The sequence below is a fragment of the Sus scrofa genome, chromosome 12 (assembly GCF_054392235.1).
Source record: "Sus scrofa isolate SSC_HxYL_T2T_F1_AM1 chromosome 12, Sscrofa_HxYL_maternal_Yorkshire_Landrace_v2.0, whole genome shotgun sequence".
NCBI lineage: Eukaryota > Metazoa > Chordata > Mammalia > Artiodactyla > Suidae > Sus > Sus scrofa.
The window spans coordinates 37,165,771-37,183,967 of NC_139394.1; the positions used below are offsets into that span (position 1 = coordinate 37,165,771).

The 18,197-nt window shown below is 40.2% G+C and overlaps 1 protein-coding gene across 2 annotated transcripts in view; it reads left to right on the plus strand.

The window, feature by feature from the left end:
• Positions 1-16,618, plus strand: part of ANKFN1 (ankyrin repeat and fibronectin type III domain containing 1) — a 343,361-nt gene extending 326,743 nt beyond the window's left edge. Inside the window, exons 20-21 of one of the 2 annotated variants that reach the window (XM_084983129.1) lie at positions 9,806-10,631; positions 12,835-14,458. In XM_084983129.1, coding sequence (XP_084839255.1) covers positions 9,806-10,602 — 797 coding nt within the window. In that variant the 3' untranslated portion in view covers positions 10,603-10,631; positions 12,835-14,458. Of the gene's footprint in view, positions 1-9,805 lie in introns of both variants that reach the window. The other variant, XM_021067257.2, reaches the window with a different exon arrangement.
• The last annotated feature ends 1,579 nt before the right edge of the window (positions 16,619-18,197 follow it).

An 18,197-nucleotide genomic window follows, 5' to 3' on the forward strand; every position in this document is an offset into this window, starting at 1 on the left:
AGAAACATTTAGCATTGCATCCCCTCACAAAAGCAAAAGCATTTCAGAGCAGTGAAATCTGCTCCTGCGTGCTCTGTTCTCTCCACTGGCGTGACTATTTTTAATTGCTTGGAAACCACTTATAAAGGGGAAAATCCAATTTAGAGGAACATCCCCACTGATTTGCTCACAGGGCAAAGTTTGCAAGACAATTCCATTTTGTATGAGTAGCATTCACCTAACTTCTGAGAAGGCTGTTGGAAACACAATACCTATTACAAGCCTAGACTCTGGGACCAACCCAAGATTCTGTCTTAAGGCTATTTAGTCTCTTGGATTTGTTTGGGTGTGTGTGTGTGTGTGTGTGTGTCTGTGTGTGTGTGTGTCTGTCTGTCTGTCTGTCTGTCTGTCTGGAGGAACAGGGTGGGAGAACAGTGGAACTCTCTAACTTACTTCCAATTTCTGTGTGGTTTTCAAACACGAAGTAGAACTCCTCTGAGTCAATTAAAATTAAGTGTCTCCCAAGGACCCAACAGGTAAAGCTGGCTCCTAGAAAAGGCAGCCCAAGGCAGGGGGTAGACTGATTAGTCCATCACACGGGTATTTTCTCAGATGATGTTAAGATTAAGAAAAGCCTCAAAAAATCAACAGGAATCTGAAGAAGGGAAATTAGAAGGTGAATGAACTCCTGAGGCCTAACTACCCAAGGCCTAATGAGAGATTTATTAAAATTCTTTATTTCTAAATTATTTACATCCTACTCAAACACAGTGGAAATAGATTCAATGAAGCACACACACCAAAACTACTAATTTGGACAGTGGTATATTTAAAATGTGAAGATAAGAGTTTTTAGGGCAACTGCTACTTATTATTCCTTTCTTTCCACCCTGCCATGCCCCTTGCCTTTAAGGGAAAAGCAATAGCTTTAAATCAGTTATTCTTTCCTGCAGTGTCATCTCCCCATAACACCCTCAAAATCCACATCAATTCTACTCTGCTGTTGTTGGCTGATTCACAGAGAACAGAAGTTGCAACACCCATTACGGTGACAAGAAAGCCAAGGCTTCCTAAGCCAGCACTAAAACTATGGGCAGAACTTCCATCAAACAGCTCCTGGGTCAACCAGAGGGGAAACACAAGGTTCAACCAGTGCTGGCCTGCCCAGTGGGCCCTCTAAGGGAAATTAAGGAGCACAATCGGGTTCATTAATATAACAACTGGGCAAGATGCCTACAACGCTTAATGGAGCATATGGCCTGGATCTGGGGATGGAAGCTGCACTTTGCATTCTTTTCCAGGAAGAGAGGGAGTGGCAGTGGCCTAAGTCCCTGGAAACTCTCCTCAGTGCCCTGGCTGGCATCCTGGAGATTTTCCCAGCTTGTTCTGGGAGGGGTATCCCACGCTAAGCAATAGGTTCCACTAAGTCCTATAATAAATAATACAACCACCATGGAAGTCAAATATTTAGATTCCCACTAGAGCAGTGTTTCCAAAGTGTAGGTCCATGAACCTACAAGATAATATTTACCACTCCATACCCAAGCCCCTTTTCATCTCCTTCCTGGGTTACTGCAGTTATAACTAGCTCCTCCCTTGATTTATTGCCTACCTTCCTTGCTCCTGGGAGCTATAGTAAAGAATTTATATCATTTACAAATTCACTGCTAAATCTAGGATGGGAAATACAGTCCTGGACTTGATCATCACCAACCCAAGACACCACACAAGAAATTACTGTTCTCCTGTATTATCAACACCACTCTCAGCAAAATCTTAAAGTTTTTCTGATTACTGGTTCCTATTTTAATGAGTCACCTCCTGATCTGTTTTTTCAGTTATTCTCTATTTAAAGGTGGACAGATTTCAGTAATATTAATACCTTCTGTTTGAAAGGAACTAGAAGTATTTTTAACAAATTAATCCTCATAGCACCTATGGATGGATAGGCAAAATAATTACCTACATGTTACAGGTGAAGGGGTTCAAAGGGTTAAGAGATTTGCTCAAGAGTATATAACCAATAAGGAGCATGACAGGACTTTCGCCCAGGTTTGTCTAAATTTAAGATAATTGTTCTCTCTGCTAAAACTGGGCTGACTCTTAAGTATCACTAAACATGAAGCAAAACGATTTAGGTAATTGTTTTCAGGAATTTCTATGGCAGATAAAGTAAATTAGATCTCTTCAGACTGCTTTCAGTATTGTTTTTAGAGGAAATCAAATCTCACCACTCTTGAAGCTCTCAGATTTCAATATTTCTTTCAGTTTCAGTGCAACCCAGCATCTTTACTGAGAGCCTTGTATGTACCAGAAACAGCACAAGAGGGTTATAATACAATGATGATTAATTCACAGTCTAGTCCTCATGGTCTGTTCATATGTCCATGTTCAGATCAGATGATCTGAGAAATGCAGAGGCTTTGCATGCCCCTTGCTCTTCCTGAGACTGAGTCTTAAAATATGATACTCTATAGAAATATTAGAATGTCAGTCCTTCAAACAAAACTTCATATATTCTTTAGTCCCCCACAACCAACGAATGCTATTTGTATGTTGAGAGGTCAAAGTGCAAACTGTTCTTATAGAGTGTCTGACCTGACTATGGGCTGGAAGGAGGAAAAAAGAAACACAAACTCCTCAGCAGTTGCTTCTCAATACATCATTTTTACTATCATACTTTTATTGGGTTAAATGATGGCCACCAAAAAGACAAGTTCATATCCTAACCCTCAGAACCTACGAATATGACTTTATTTGGAAGATCACAGATGTAATTAAGGATCTTGAGATGAGATCATCCTGGATTATCCAGGTGGGCCCTAAATCGAATGACAAGTGTCCTTGTAAGAAACAGAAGAGCTTTCGTGTAAAGACAGAAGCAGAGGTTGGAACAATGCAGCACAGGAATGCTAACAACCACCAGAAGCTGTAACGGGCAAGAAAATAGGAGTTTCCTCTCATGGCTCAGCAGTAACAAACCTGACTAATATCCATGAGGATGCAGGTTTGATCCCTGGCCTTGCTTAGTGGGTTAAGTATCCAATGTTGCCATGAGCTGGGGTGTAGTCACAGACAGAGCTCAGATCTGGCATTGCTGTGGCTGTGGCATGGGCCAGCAGCTGCAGCTCTGATTCGACCCCCATATGCTGCAGGTGCAGCCCTAAGAAAAGGCAAGAAAACATTCTCCCTTAGAGCCTCCAGAAGGAGTGCAACCCTACTGACACCTTGATTTCAGGCTTCTGGCTTCCAGAGCTATAAAAGAACAAATTCCTTTTGTTTAAGCTACACATCATGTGGTAATTTGTTTCAATAACCACAGGAAACTCAAACAAGTCTTAACATGTTTCTCTTAGTAAGAGCTTAGTATAATTCTGTGTGGGTACAGCACAAAGCTTATGAGATGGACCAGGTCCCAGCCCTCAGGACGCTTCCACAGAAAGCTGTGCTAATTCTAAGGTGAATGGCAGTATATCAGGTATTTGGAGTGAGACAAATCTGTATACAGGTTTCTAATCTGCCACTTGTCAGCTATATGAATTGGAAGATGTAATAAGCCCATGCTTCAGTATTCTTATTGGCAAAATGAGAACTGTAAGAATCAAATAAGATAAAGCATCATTTAGCATAATGGCTGGCCCACGGTAAGCACTAAGTATATATCAAGTACTGTTATTACTGTTGTGAACACAAATGCATACTACACGTGGACAGCTGAATCGACAACAGTGAACAGATAAACAGAGAAGGAAGTTCACCTGAAGTCAATTATCAATTCATTGCATGGATCTTATTTCTAGCCCAATTTCAAATCTTCAGTTAACCTCTCTTCCTCACGACCTCTATGGCAGCTACCATTGCCATCATCAAAAATAGTCAACAGTTCTGAGACCCTGTTATTTGCAAATCCCAATTTTTGCCACTAAAGATAGGGAAAAGTACTGTCTAAAACTTGTTTTAAGACTGTCATTCAGCCAAAATCTTTATCAAGCTCTTTCCTTTTACCTTGAAAAATCTTTTTCCCTAACCAGGAGCCCTCCCATCTTTTTCACTAAAGACCACTGCCTGCACTGGTGCTCCCGCTCCTTGTTATAGCCATCCTCCTTGTTATAGCCTCCTTGTTATAGCCATCGACCTACTACTCATCTTCAACAGTTCCCTTTCCAACAGTTCCTTCTTCTCTATCCACCTTCCTTCAACGTTGCTACCCTACCACGTTCCCATTCCATCTCCTCCAGGGTGCTCTGGCCAACCCCTTAGGCTCGACCTCTTCCAAATTTAATTTATGATCTCTCACTACACAAGCCTGCCCAAATCCACTGCCTAACCCTGCTGCCAATTTAACATCTCTTGTTTACTACTTCTCCTATCTTCCAGGTACCAAGGCTTGAAACCTCTAAGTCACTTGCGGTTGTTTTCCAAGTTGTCTGGAACATGATTCCCTAAAACTTTCACATAGCTGGTTCCTTCTGATCATTGAGGTCTCTTTTATACAAATTTCTCCCTGGGCTACCTTATTAAAAGAACCTCCCTCCCAAGTCCTTCTCTAGTTGAAATCCAGTTTCATTTTCTTCACAGAGCTTTGCACTACCTGAAATTAATATTATGTATTTTATGACTTACTTGTTTTCTAATCCACCCTCTATGAGCTGCTTGAAAGCAGAGACCATGTTTATCACAAAATAAGTGCTCAGTAAATATCTTAGAGCAATTGACTTCCCTGGACTTCTATTTTCTTCCACATAAACACCACTCTTGCTCAGCCCCATAGCCTGATAAAAGGGTAAATTTAATTCAAAAGAAACATAGCTTGAACAACAACCTCCCAACTAGCTTCCCTGCTGTCTGTTTCCTCCTGATCCAGTTCATCCTATATCCTACCTGCTACATAATTATCCTAAATCATAGCTCTTATCTTGTCAATTACTTCTTCAAAATTATCTAATAATTACCCATTGACTACAATACAATACAATTAACTATTAAATCCTTATCTGGGCATTTACTGTTCTCCTCTAGCTCCACCTTACCTTCTAAAAAAATTAAATAATTTCTTTTAACCATTCATTTAAAATAATCATAAGAACAGCAGGTTGCAAAGAAATGTACAAGAATTTTTATGTTCTCTTCCTTCAGCCCCTTCCCAGTATTAACATCTTACCCAGCTCTTATACAGTATCAGAACCAAGAACCTGGTATAATCCAGTTTATCCAGATTTCACCAGTTATACATACACTCGTGCACATGTGTGTCTGTGCATTCATATGCACACATGCATGCAGGCTTGCTTGTATAGCTCTATGTAATCTGTCATAGGTGTGCCCTTAAGTAATGACCATTGTAATCGAGACACTCAATTATACCATCACCATACAACTTCCTTGTTTACTCCTTTATAGCCTTACCCATCCCTCTCATCCCTACCCTTGGCTACTACTAATCTGTTTTTCATCTCTGTAATTATTTCATGAATATATCCTAAATGGAATTCTTCATTTGTACTGATGAGTAGTATTTCATTGCATAGATGTATCAGGTTTGTTTAATCACGTATCCATGGAAGGACATCTGGGTAATTTCCAGTTTGGGACTAATACCAATAACATCACTATGAACATGCACATACAAGTTCCTGCATGAAAACCAACCTTAATTTTTCTAGGATAAACTCCCAAGAGTGAAACTGCTGGCATCTTACTTTTGTAGCCTCATTTTCCCAAAATTCCATTCCTGTTCCCATATTACGGTCAAACAGGACTACTTGTACTGTTTCCTCATCCTCTAGGGTTTCTAAGCCTCTCATCAACATTTGCAATATTTATTGTTAAAAGCTGCCTCAAATCACTTTCTGAAATTGTAAGAAGTAAGTTAATGTAGCCAGAAACAGAGATGAATAAAGAAGGAAAAAAATAAGAGATGATAGAGTATTTTATCAATTCTATCCTAATTAAATGTGAAATCTTTTCAATACACCTACATCTTATTTGCTAAACTTCTTTTATAAAATGTATGTTCTTCCACAGTCTCCTAGATGCATATATGCCCTATACCTCCATTAAAACAATAAACGCCCTGAAACAGATCATTTCTTATTAATGTTATATTCAGTCAGCCACCAAGCACAGTGTTTCTGTTAGAGCAAGAACTCAAGCAAAACAGAATCTTCATTGTTGAACAAATGGATGAAGTAAATATCTTTGCCCCAAGAGGGCTCTGGTCCAAGCAGGAAACCAGGATGTTATATTTGCATGAAAAAAAAAAAAAAGGATAACTAATAATACAGGTCTATACAGGCTAAGTGCCAAAGGATAATAGAAGCAAAAAGCATTTTAGAAGTGCAGATAAGTGGGCAAACCTTTCTGAAACAGTTGGGGGATGCTTCCTAAAGAAGGCTTTGTTTGAGAGAATTCTTGAACAGATGAGTAGAAACCAAAAGTAGAAAAGGGAGTCCTTTTTGATAGCCCTATTTAAAGAAAAACATATGGGTTGGTCTCATTCTTAGTAGATTCTAGACAATATTCAATGGTTTGTATATGCCCCACATTTTTAACCATTCTCCTAATAATGAAATTTAGGTTTGCATCAGTTAGGATCAAGTCTGGGTTCATGTTACAGAAAACCCAAATAAGAGTGTCATAAACACAAGATACTTTATTTCTCTATTTTGTGGGGGGAAAAAAAAAAAGCAGAGGTAGCCAATTTAGGGAAGGTAGGTAGACTCCATGGTCTTCAGATGCCATGCCCCATTTTTCAGCTCCATGAACCTAGTACATAGCTTCTTTTTCCAAGGTTGCCTCATGAGCCCAGCCAACATATCTTGTTTCAGGCAATTGGAAGGAAAGACGAAAAACAAAATGGCCTACCTCCCAGCTAAGCCAGCTCTTTTAATGCAGCCCTCTAAAAGTTTCATACCATACTTTCAATTCTATCTCACTGACCAGAACTTAGTTACATGGCCATGCCTAGCTGCAAAGGATGCTGAAGAAAAAATATGTGATGCTATCTCAAACAAAATTTAAGATTTTGTAACTAAAAACAGATAATGGATATTGGGTAGCAGCCAGCAGTAACAGAACAAAACTGAAATCTTGCCATACCAATGTGTAAACACATGCCAGTTTCTATAGTCAGGAAAAAGAAAGAAAAAAGGAAACACTTCACACTCTGACCCTGAAATAAACAAACAAGGAAAAAGCATATATATTATATCTGTTTCTAATCCCTAAAATAGAAACCTTAATCCCATTTGTCAATTACTGACTCCCTAACAAAACAATTTTTCAATTTTTCAATATAGGAATTTTTGCAATATTTCTATAATAATCAAATCTGCTTTTCCACCATGATCAGACTCACTATAATCTTGTAACCCTATGGGTTTTTACTTTAAATACCTGTTGTATTTTTTAATCAGTAAGCCAGTCCTGAATTTGGACTCCCTTATAAAACTTTGCCAGGTAAACTATTTTTCCTTTCTTAATGCATCTGTGTCTCTGAGTCTTTCTTCTAAAATTCATTTCCCTATAGGGATTAACTATTTAATCACCTACTTTGGCCCTTTACTCTGTCCCTGTCACTTTCACAGTAGTCTCAGCTACAAGATTATTTCCAACTTTTCACTATTATAAATCATGTTACAGTAAACAACTTGTAAATGCCTCCATGTATACATAATGACAACTTCTCAAATATAGGTATCTAAAAAAGAGCTTGCTGGGATAAATGATACACACATTTCTCATACATTCTACCAACTTGCACTTCCCGGATTACTACCTCATTAGTAATTATAGCCTATCCAAGGTCAAATATCTTTATTATGCTTATCAACCATTTGTATTAATTATTCTTTGAAGTGTTGGTTATCTGCCCATCTGGATTATTTTTTTACTGATTACAGGAGATCTTTATATCTATATATGGATATTAATCTTTTGTTATACACATTATTATTTTCTTCCAATTTGCCACTTGCCTTTTAACTTTGTTTATGGGGTCATTTGTTTTAAAAGCGTTAAACTTTGATGCAGTCAAATTTATCAGTCACTTCTTTTCTGACTTCTGGGGTTTTGTCTTGCTTAGAAAGACCTTCCCACCCAAAATTACAAAAGTATTGCCTTCTAAAACACATAGAGTTTGCTTGTTATATTTAAACTACATGAAGTTCATTTTTCTATATGAGATGAGGTAGGGCTTTCTCAAATTATTTTACTAAAGGAATAACCAATTGTCTTAACACTATATACTGAATAATGTATTCATTCCCCTACTTTGAAATGTTACCTTTATCATATGTTCATATTACACGGAATTAATAGTATTCCTGGACTTTATATTTCTATTCTACAGATTCATTTGTCCATTTGTGCACCAATACTACAAAGTTTTAATTACCAAAGCTCTACAGTATCTTTTGATATCTCACAAATCAGGTTCCTCCCTACTGTATCTCAAAGGAAAAAAAAAAGTTGGCTATTCTCACAAATTTTCTTTTCCAAATTAATTTAACAATCAATTTATTAAAATATATTTTAAAATCCTTGAGTTCCCATCATGGCTCAGCAGAAAATGAATCTGACTAGCATCCCTGAGGATGCGGGTTCCATCCCTGGCCTCACTAAGTGGGTTAAGGATCCAGCGTTGCAGTGAGCTGTGGTGTAGATTGAAGATGCGGATGCCCCGCATTGCAGTGGCTGTGAAATAGGCCAGCAGGTACAGCTCCAATTTGACCCCTAGCCTGGGAACCTCCTTATGCCACAGGTGTGGCCCTAAAGAGACAAAAAAAAAAAAAAAAAAAAAACCTACGGTAATTTTTTAAATGGATTGCCTCAGATTAGGAGAGTAGATTTCTTGTTCTGTTTAAGTGCACTTGCAAATTTTCAAAATCAACCTATATTTACCAGCTACCTATTACAGGCCAAGTTCTGTAGGAATTTGAAAGGATTTTTAAGACAGTCTTTGCCCTTCAGAAACATACAACCTGACTGGAAAAGAAGATATAATCCACTAGTGCTTTAAATGGCAAATATCTAAAGAAGTAAATTTGTGGCTTGTTTATGATCAGTGTAGTACGCCCTTTGAAGCTGATTTTTGCCTCTGATTTTCCTTTGGACTTAATTTCTTTTTTCTTTTTAAGCACCTGACAGCGTGGTATTCCTATACACACAATTGATTTTTTTTTTCAGTCGCCTTAAGTAAGAAGTTTCATTATCATCCCCATTTTGCAGATAAGAAAACTGAACCTCAAAGAAGTAACCTAACTTTCCCACGAACACAGAGCAGCTTGGATTTGAAATCACTTCCCTAATTTAGGCCACTGTTAGTGCCTCTTCTTCATTCCCCCTTTTAAGTTTCTACTACTTTATCAAATGCAAAAACCGTCTTTGAAATAAGAGTAGGTAACAAATACATGAATGGCATCCACATGATTTCCTGTTTCATCCTCTCTACGCAAGCCCAGTGAAAAATTAAATCGGATATGGGGACAGAGGGCATGTTCCCTCTGCTGTGGCAAAGGCTGGTCCTGGCAGCGTTCCTCTCCTTCCTTTCCCATAAGCTAAGAAGATGATTCACCACATAACTTGAAGGGTCCAACGCAAAACGAAAAGTTGGCGCGCCTCGTTCGAAAATTATTAAAATTTCAAGAAATGAGAGCAGGCCAGTAAATAAAGCATAAGCCCTTCTAGGACGAGGAGGCCGGGAACAGGAGTAGGACAGGGGCAGGGGTCGGGTAGGGGAGAGGTGGAGAAGAGCTAAACCCACAGGATCATACTTGAGCCCTGGGTAGGAGTTTCTTTTTTCTAACGTCAGTCTCTGGCTTTGAAGATTCACAGCCCTGCTCTGACGAAGAAGGCTGCTCAGAAGTCTTCCTCCCCACCGACAGCGACTATGACTCCAGTGACGCCCTGAGCCCTCGAGACCTGGACCTGGTCTACCTGGCCTCGCAGGACATCGCCCAGCAGGCCCGAAGCGGCCTGAGCGGCAGCGCCCCCGACGTCCTGCAGGTGCACGACATGAAACCTCCTTCCCGGCCGAGCCAGGAAGCCCAGGGCCACGTCCTGGGGCCCGAGGCCGACCACTCCTGCGCGGAGCTCCTGCACAGCCTGACCCTCACAAGCCTCGCGCCCAAGAACCACTCCAAGCTGGCACCAGGTGCGCGGCCGCCGCTGGGCTTCCTGGGAAAGCGGAAGCCGGCCAAGCAGCCGCACTACGGCGGCTTCAGCCGCCACCACCGCTGGCTGCGCATGCACAGTGAGACACAGTCGCTGTCCCTGTCTGAGGGCGTGTACACGCAGCACCTGTCCCGGGCTTGCGCCCAGGCCCAGGAGCCCGGGGAGGCCGAGCAGCTGGTGCCCGCGTCTGAAGGGCCACGGGGACTGGGTCTGGCCCACGCCGCCAGCCTCCCTGAGGAGCGCAAGGGCAGCTTCAGGGACCCGAGACCCGCGGTGCGCCGCATCTACGTGGAGCCCTTCCCCGCGGCCCTGGTGGACGCCAAGCCCTGGGCCGCCTTGAGCCCACCCGCGGGAGAACACTTGGGCCTGCCCAGCCCTGCAGGCTCTGAGATGAGCCCGGAGGGCCCTACCCCCTCCCCGGTGTCGGAAATACTCAGCAGCATGCTTTAGAGAGGCCCCTGACCACCATTCCTATTCAAGTCCCTGCAGTTTCCATCACTCTACCCCCATTTCCATTTTCAAATGGTTTGAATGTTAAAAACCCAAAGCCCCCCCCTATTTTAAGAGTAGAGTTGGAGGGGGGGGAGAATTGCCATTGTCATTACCATTTCAGCCTATGAAGGGCATAGAAGAGCTTTTGTATCAATATGGAGTCCTGAACGCAACGGTTCAAACATGCCACCCTGTTGGTGGCACCTGTGGCTAAAGGAGGGCAACCTAAAGAGCCACCTCACTTCTCCAGCTGGCTCTGTAATCTGAGACCTTAGACTCTTTCATGAATTTGTGATTTGTTAGGGGAGGAATTCTAGATGAAAATAAGATTAGCATTGTTTTCTCCTCCCTTCCAAACCTTTACAAGACTTTGGGGTAAGAAGCCCAGGTTGTGTCTCTAGGGAATAAGGTCAAAGACTTATCCAGGGGTCCCTGTCAGCTAAATCAGGTTGTTCCAAAGCAGGATTCTCAGCACCTCACCAAATCTAATGTATGCATCAGCACTGATCTCATTCAGTAGGCCTTGGACAGGCCTCTTCTTCACTTAGTGTTATGTGGAAACCTCCAGAAACAAGGTTAGAGGAGGCTTCTCTTCTAGCTCTGTCTTGCAAAGATAGAACAGGGCAGGAAACAGACCTTCCTGTACACTCGACTCGCATTCAAGCATGAAAGTGGGCCAGGGTGCAAAGAGATGGCCAAGTTAAGTAAATACCTGGATCATAGACAAGGGGAGAGAGAGAGAGACATGTGCAAAAATGTGTTTCCTTTCCAATCCTAAAATAAGTAAATCCATGGGGGCCCTCTCTAAAAATTAAAATGAATCTGTTCCAGATTCTTAGGTGATAGATTATTACTGAACAAGAAAGTGCCCTTCAAATACGGCCAGGCAGGGATGGAATTTTTACAGTGACGTAGGCACATCTCCTCACCCCTACGTCACAGGTCAAGGGACAGTTTGTCCGGAGCTTTGGTTGCTGCCTTCCCCTTTTCACTCCGCTCTTCCAAAGTCATTCTCAGTCTCACCCCTAGATCAGCTGGTCCATTGATCTCAGGGAAAATCTTTCCTTACAAGGCCCAGGGCCATGCTCAAATACACCTGAAAATCTTGTTTTGGTCTCATTGCCTCCCACCTGTCTTTCTCACAAAAGAAAAACCCAAATCGAACAGCAATCACACTGCATATTCAAAATAGGCATGGGCCTTCTCTCCTTTCCTGGAGCCAAGACCCATTCAGATCCCTGATATTCTAAATGGTCCTTTTCTGCTTCACAGGCATTTTGGTTACATATTGCTCTTTATGGCCCTACTCCTATCCTCACAGCTCTACCATTCCTCCTCATGGGAGCTCATACAAAGTCCCCTGTTCACAATGTTATTCCGATCCCTTCCATTTCTAAAACATTTGATTTAAACAAAAATAATTACCCTGGTGGAAAGGTACAGATTTGGCCCATGGCCTATGGTCATTAGAAAACTAAAGCCCAGAGCTCCGTCTTTATTTTTTTAAGAGATTTTACACTCAATGAGTGCCCCCCCCAACCACCACCACCAAAGAATCTTGATCAAAATCACTGCAGCTCCTTTTCCATGCCACAGAAGATTTTAAAATGCAGTTTTCTTCTGTTCTGAGTGAACATGGAATGTGTATGGAGTATTAGACCTAGAAGGGACCGTAAAATTAATCTAAATCCTTGCATTTACGGATGAGGCAATTAAGCCCTAGAGAGGTTAAGTGATTTACTCAAACTCACACAGCTAGTTTAGTCTCAGAGTTAGGGTTAGAACCCAGAACCATTCCCTTTATTGCAGACTGTCCTATTGGGAATTGGTACATACCTAGTCAGCATTTCATTGTCTATAAACTATTTACCTAGTTAACAGATCATCGATCTACTTCTAATTCCAAACTCAACTCCTTTCCCTAACTTTTACCTAACAGATTTCCAATATCCCAGAACTCCTTGTTGCCAGGAAATACAAACTTCCTATAATAAATATCTAAGTTAATTAATTAATTAAAATTACTTAAAAACCTAATTTGGGAGAAATGTCATTAAACATTTCTTACCATATGAGTCGCATTTAAAAACAAAAATGACACAGAGTATTTCCAATTATAAGACAGGTTATATATTTTTTTATTTTATTTATTTTTATTTTTTTTATGGTCACACCCGTAGCATATGGAAGTTCCCAGGCCAGGGTTTGAACCCACACCTCCGCAGTAAGCTATTGCAGTTGGATTCTTAACCCACTGCACCACAGCAGGAACTCCCAGATTATATATGTTGAGTGAGTTTGTGAGATGACATGCTGAAATATTCGAGGATTCAGAAACCAAGCATCATGACCTTTCTGGTGTCATGGAAGGAAGTTTGTGACTGTGAATTAGATGGAGGGCATTCAACAGGCAGCAAAACTGAGAACAGATCCATCCTTCTGGCCCCTCCTTTGGTCAGCACATTTTGGCACATTGGACCAAATAATGACTCATGAAGTAAAATGACATTAAATGCAAACCCACTAACTTATAGTAGGGCCATGGGGTTATTTTTTCATCTTCTATGAGGAGAAGAGATGCATGCCCATGAAATTAATAATGAACATTTGATTTCAATGGACATAAATAATCAACTTGAAAATGCATTTTCCTAGCAATGTGCCTGTAGAAGAGTGGGGGCTATGTCCTCAACAATCCTGTTTATTCAAGGAGTTTCCCTCCACCCATACCTCCACTTTGCAACTTCTTGTAAGCCTAGTTTAAATTAATACATTCTTGTGAGAGATAATTGTGTTCTCTAAATGATATTCCTTTATTCATTTGTCCAGTCGTCTCATTATAGAGACTTTACAAAGTCCGAGGATGTTTTATTTGTTTGTTTGTTTTTGCTTTGTCTTACTGGCTTTATTTTTGTGTTTTTGTTTTTGTTTTGGATATGATGGACTTTCGGCTTTCATTCTTTTTAAGTTCAACCTGGAAGCCTTTGAAGGAAAGTTTCCTGTTTCATGTCTTCCTTTCTGCTGTGTGTCTAACATGCTTAACTCTCACCTCTGTTATCCAGCTCTCATCATTTGTTTTTTTGTTCGGTTGGTTGATTGGTTGGTTGGGGGTTTTTTGGCCTCACCCACAGCATGTGGAAGTTCCTGGGCCAGGGACTGAACTCACACTACAGCAGTGACCTGAGCCATAGCAGTGCCAACTACCAGATCCTTAACCCACTAGGCCACCAGGGAACTCCCAGCTCTCATCATTTGTGAAATACTCAAAAATCATTGAGCAAATTCCTCCCATATGTCTGTCTCTATTCCAGGTTCCACAGAGAACAGATGAATCAAATATGAAACAGGTTTCCCGGGCCACTAGGAGCTCACAATTTGATCTGAGGGTAGCCATCATCGCCATATGTTTTTCTCAATTGATGTCTTAGAAGGGGCTAGATATCTTTGATTTCACTTTTGATATCTGTTTATAAAAGAGGATAGCCTGGAAAATGCAAGTCCCCATTTATAAGGCTATCACATCCTCTTCCATGGGGAGGGTACCTGGGAGACAGTCATCAAAAACATTCACTCTAGGGAGTAGGTATTTTAAGAAGTGGTTACTTAAGATAAGACCCATTCCATTTCAGGAACATTCACTAATGTTCAAAGCAATAATTACCGTGGAGAAAATGGTTCCATTTGGTTTGAAAGTTGAAGCCAGTTAGTAATAATATTCCTCCAGCCCCCATTCCTAAAAGGATCCCAAAGCACTTTGTGAAAACCATGGACTGAAGCCTGGTTGTACTCTCCTAAAAAAGAAAAAAAAAAAAAACCTTGTCCAGGAGCCACCTGGCAAACACCTATGCCATCCTCGCCAGGAGATCAGGCCAGACAAGTGGAAAAGAGGACGGGCCTCTCATTCATTGTGCACCCTTGGTGAATGTTGAGCTCTTCCCTAGAAGATAACAATTTTAGACAAGCAGGCATACCAGGCAATCCTAACTCCTTGGCCTCCTCTTTTTCCTCACACTCCACTCAAGATATATTCACCTTCTCTTGGAGAACTATCTACTCAAGCCGTTAAGGGGTCTGCAGTGCATTTCAGTTCCCTAGTTATGCGAGCAGCATGCAGAACTCCCCGGCTTCTGAACATTGGCACTTGATTGAAAGATGATGCCATTATTCTACAACTCTCTCAACTTTTCATGTAGCTGAGCTACGGCAGAGAGTGCATTTCTTGGTATATTTGTTTATTGAACTATAACATACCAATTAGAGAGGGTAGTTCTAGACTAACAAGAGTGCACTCTCAGAGAATTGAAAGTGCTACACTGTCACTTTATAAAGTATAAATATTTTTCCAGATGATTCAATTAAGCAAATCTGAACTTTTTTTCTGGTCCTACCTTTAAGGAAATTTTTAAAGGAGCTATTTGGAAAGCAATGATACCTCGTCACAGGTAGTAAGGTGAACAAGGAAAAAACTTGTTTCTTTGCTGGTCACCTCTCATAAGATGTTCAAACACATGGCTTATGACTGTTAAGCTAAACTTCAATGCGGCCTTACAAACAACAAGGGTAGTGTATTTGAAACTGTGTTGTACAGCTTGGAAACTTATTCTAAGATCTTAATTCAGAGTTTTTCTGAGGTGTTGAACTTTGCCATTAGCAAAAAGTATTTTTAGAAAAATCCATTGACTGTTTATGAAGCACTGATTTTGCCATATTTCGGGTCTCTGGTTTTTCCACCACATCTGCACACAGTAGTTGTATTGGTTTTTTACAAAATCATTTCTTCTCTTTCCATTAATGATGAGTTTGTAAAATGCCTATTCCAAAGGACAGTTGGTTTTGCTTAAACAATCAGATAGGTAGACTGTGACAATATCCTGTTTGGATAAAGGAAGGAGGTTTATTCTCCTTTGTTTTAAATATTATACTAGGGTCTTTCCTCCCAGATAGGTAGATTTTTTTTTCTTTTATCAAAAGCCAGTATTAACTTAGTGACAAGTGTTAAGAAGCTATTAGTTAATTCTCTTTGCTCTTTTTCCTTCAGTTTATGACAAGAAAGTCTGATTATGCTTTCACAGTAATCACCATCCAGCAGCTGATTTATAAAAAACCAAGTCTACAAATTATTGGGTTAAGTCACTCTGAGTCTCTGTATCGCTTCTTGCCCTGTGACAAAGCTGATGTTTGGAGATTCTCATGTATGTGGTCATGGCATCACTTTAACGTGTTTGTGATGAAAAAAAGAATTTAAAGAAATGTAGGGGGTGGGGGAGGGGGGTGTTTTATAGAAAAAGTAATTTAAGTGACATTCTATTAGGCGATGTTTAATTGCTTCCTGCCTAATGTGTACATAGTAATTTCACTGGTTATTGGCTGTTATTTGTTCAGAATTTATTGTATCTTGTTGCTATGTATGCAACTGAGTGTACGTAAAAGTTTAGACTTCGGTACGTTATCTGCACAATTTTGTGTGCTTTAAATCTCTGTGAAATGTACAGATGAATCATTATGGTGTGTTATATGTGACTTCCAATCTTGAAACAATAATATTTTGTAGTATGTACTTTTGCAGACTATTTGAACATTTTAAACAGATATTGTAAATGGCCAGTACCCTCAATCAAAACTAACTCTGGTAAGACGCATGCTTCTTGAGCCTACAGATTTATAAGAGGTCAGGGGTAAACAAGAATTAAGATAATTTTTTTCTAATGGCAAGTATTTTTGATAATTTCCTACCTGCCTGATGTATTTGAAAGAAAAGTTGTCAACAGAAGAAATCTTAGCTATCAGAAGGAAGGTTTCTTAAGTATTAAATAGCATTAATATACTTTATATCTAACTTGTTGAAATTTAGTTCAAGGGTGAAGAACTCAAACATATTTTTGATTCTTCATATGACCTTTTGTTGTTTAAAAGACAATTTTTGTCTTCAGTGTGGAGAAACGCCAGTTGAATAATAAACTTACAGAATTGTCAATCCTTGGCTTATCTGATGCTTTTTCCAAGTCTCAATGAAGACAATCATTTTTCAGGCTGTGCTTTTAAAATCTTCTCACTGAAACTTTGAAAGAATTACTATTTAGGTCATTGTTTTGACAAATTATCTGAAGAGTCTGACCAGTTGGCCCTTGAATGATCATTAAGCATTTGAGGTTTTTTTGTTTTTTTTTTTTTTTTTGCATAATTGGTTAATGACAAGTATTGAAAATACAGCAGCAGACTACCAAATTCTGCAGACTGGCAAATTCTATCACCAGACTGCACCCAGTATCTCAGACATCTCAACCTTAGCCATCCTCCACTCTGTGCATGTTTAAATGTCTTCAGTGCACTTCTGCATGTGCTATCCTTTCTCTATTTCTCTATCCCTTTATTTCCACACCCATAAAATTCCCTCCCTTATTTCCACCACCTCTGGCTGAGATTTGAGATTTCAAAGAGATGATACTTCAGTCCCAGGAATTTGCACAAATTCTCCTGAATTCTCAAGAACAGGAAATATGCTACTTTGGACCATGTACTTGTCTTAATGGTGTTTTACAGAATTCTTTTAAATGCACACACACACACACACACACACACACACACACACTCCCACCCCACATTCAACTCTTTCTTGGCATGTTTGTGGTCGGCTTTCCTGACAGCCTCAGAAGGCTGTTTTGTTGTCCTGCCTAAATGTGCTGTTTCCCTATGTAAATTGTCATCTTTCTAAGCAAACTATCACTTTCTTTTCCTAATTCTGTCTTTTAAATAAAAGTTTACCTTCTTTTTCAAACCAAACAGACGACATTGCTCTTTAATATCCCCTTTCTTCTCTGAACACTCCTGGGGAGGTGTTGGGGGAAGGACAGAATGGAGTAAGAGCAGGCCTTTCAAATGCAAGCTGCTAAGTAAGCAGTGTGCCTTCCTTGAATGCTTAGCCCCTTTGATAAGATACGCCAAGCAATATCCAGTATTTCCACGGGGCAACAAGAAATCATTCCTTCTTGATAAAAATTTTTGAAAATCATAGGGAATGAGGCAAGTGTAAACCAGGAGTTTCTTACTGATTTACGGTGACTATCAAGAAGGGAAAAACACTCAGAAGGAAATTCTCTTGCCCCATATTATCTGTCAGGTTGGATCTTTGCATGCAGCGATTGCTTGGCTGTGATAATGCATTTCCTCCTCAGGTAGCAAATGGCATGCTTACCTTTGCTTAATGCTCCTTGTTCTGTCAATACTGCTGCTACGACTACTCATGGTAGTAATAATAATAACAATCCTTGTTCTCTTATAATCCCTGCTCTGTCAATCACTGTACTGCTATTTTGCCACAGAAGGGACTACCATTAGGTACCTACTAGAGGACATTAAGCCCCAGGTATACACTAAACTAGATCAGATGCTCTAAGTCAAAAGCACCTGCCTGGTTTTTTGTCTGTTTTTATACAGGATGTTGAACATAGTCCCCTGTGCTATTCCATAACCACTTGTTGTTTATTTATCCTATATATGCTAGTTTTCATCTCCTTACCCCAAGCTCCCACTCCATCCCCCTCCGCCCCACCCAC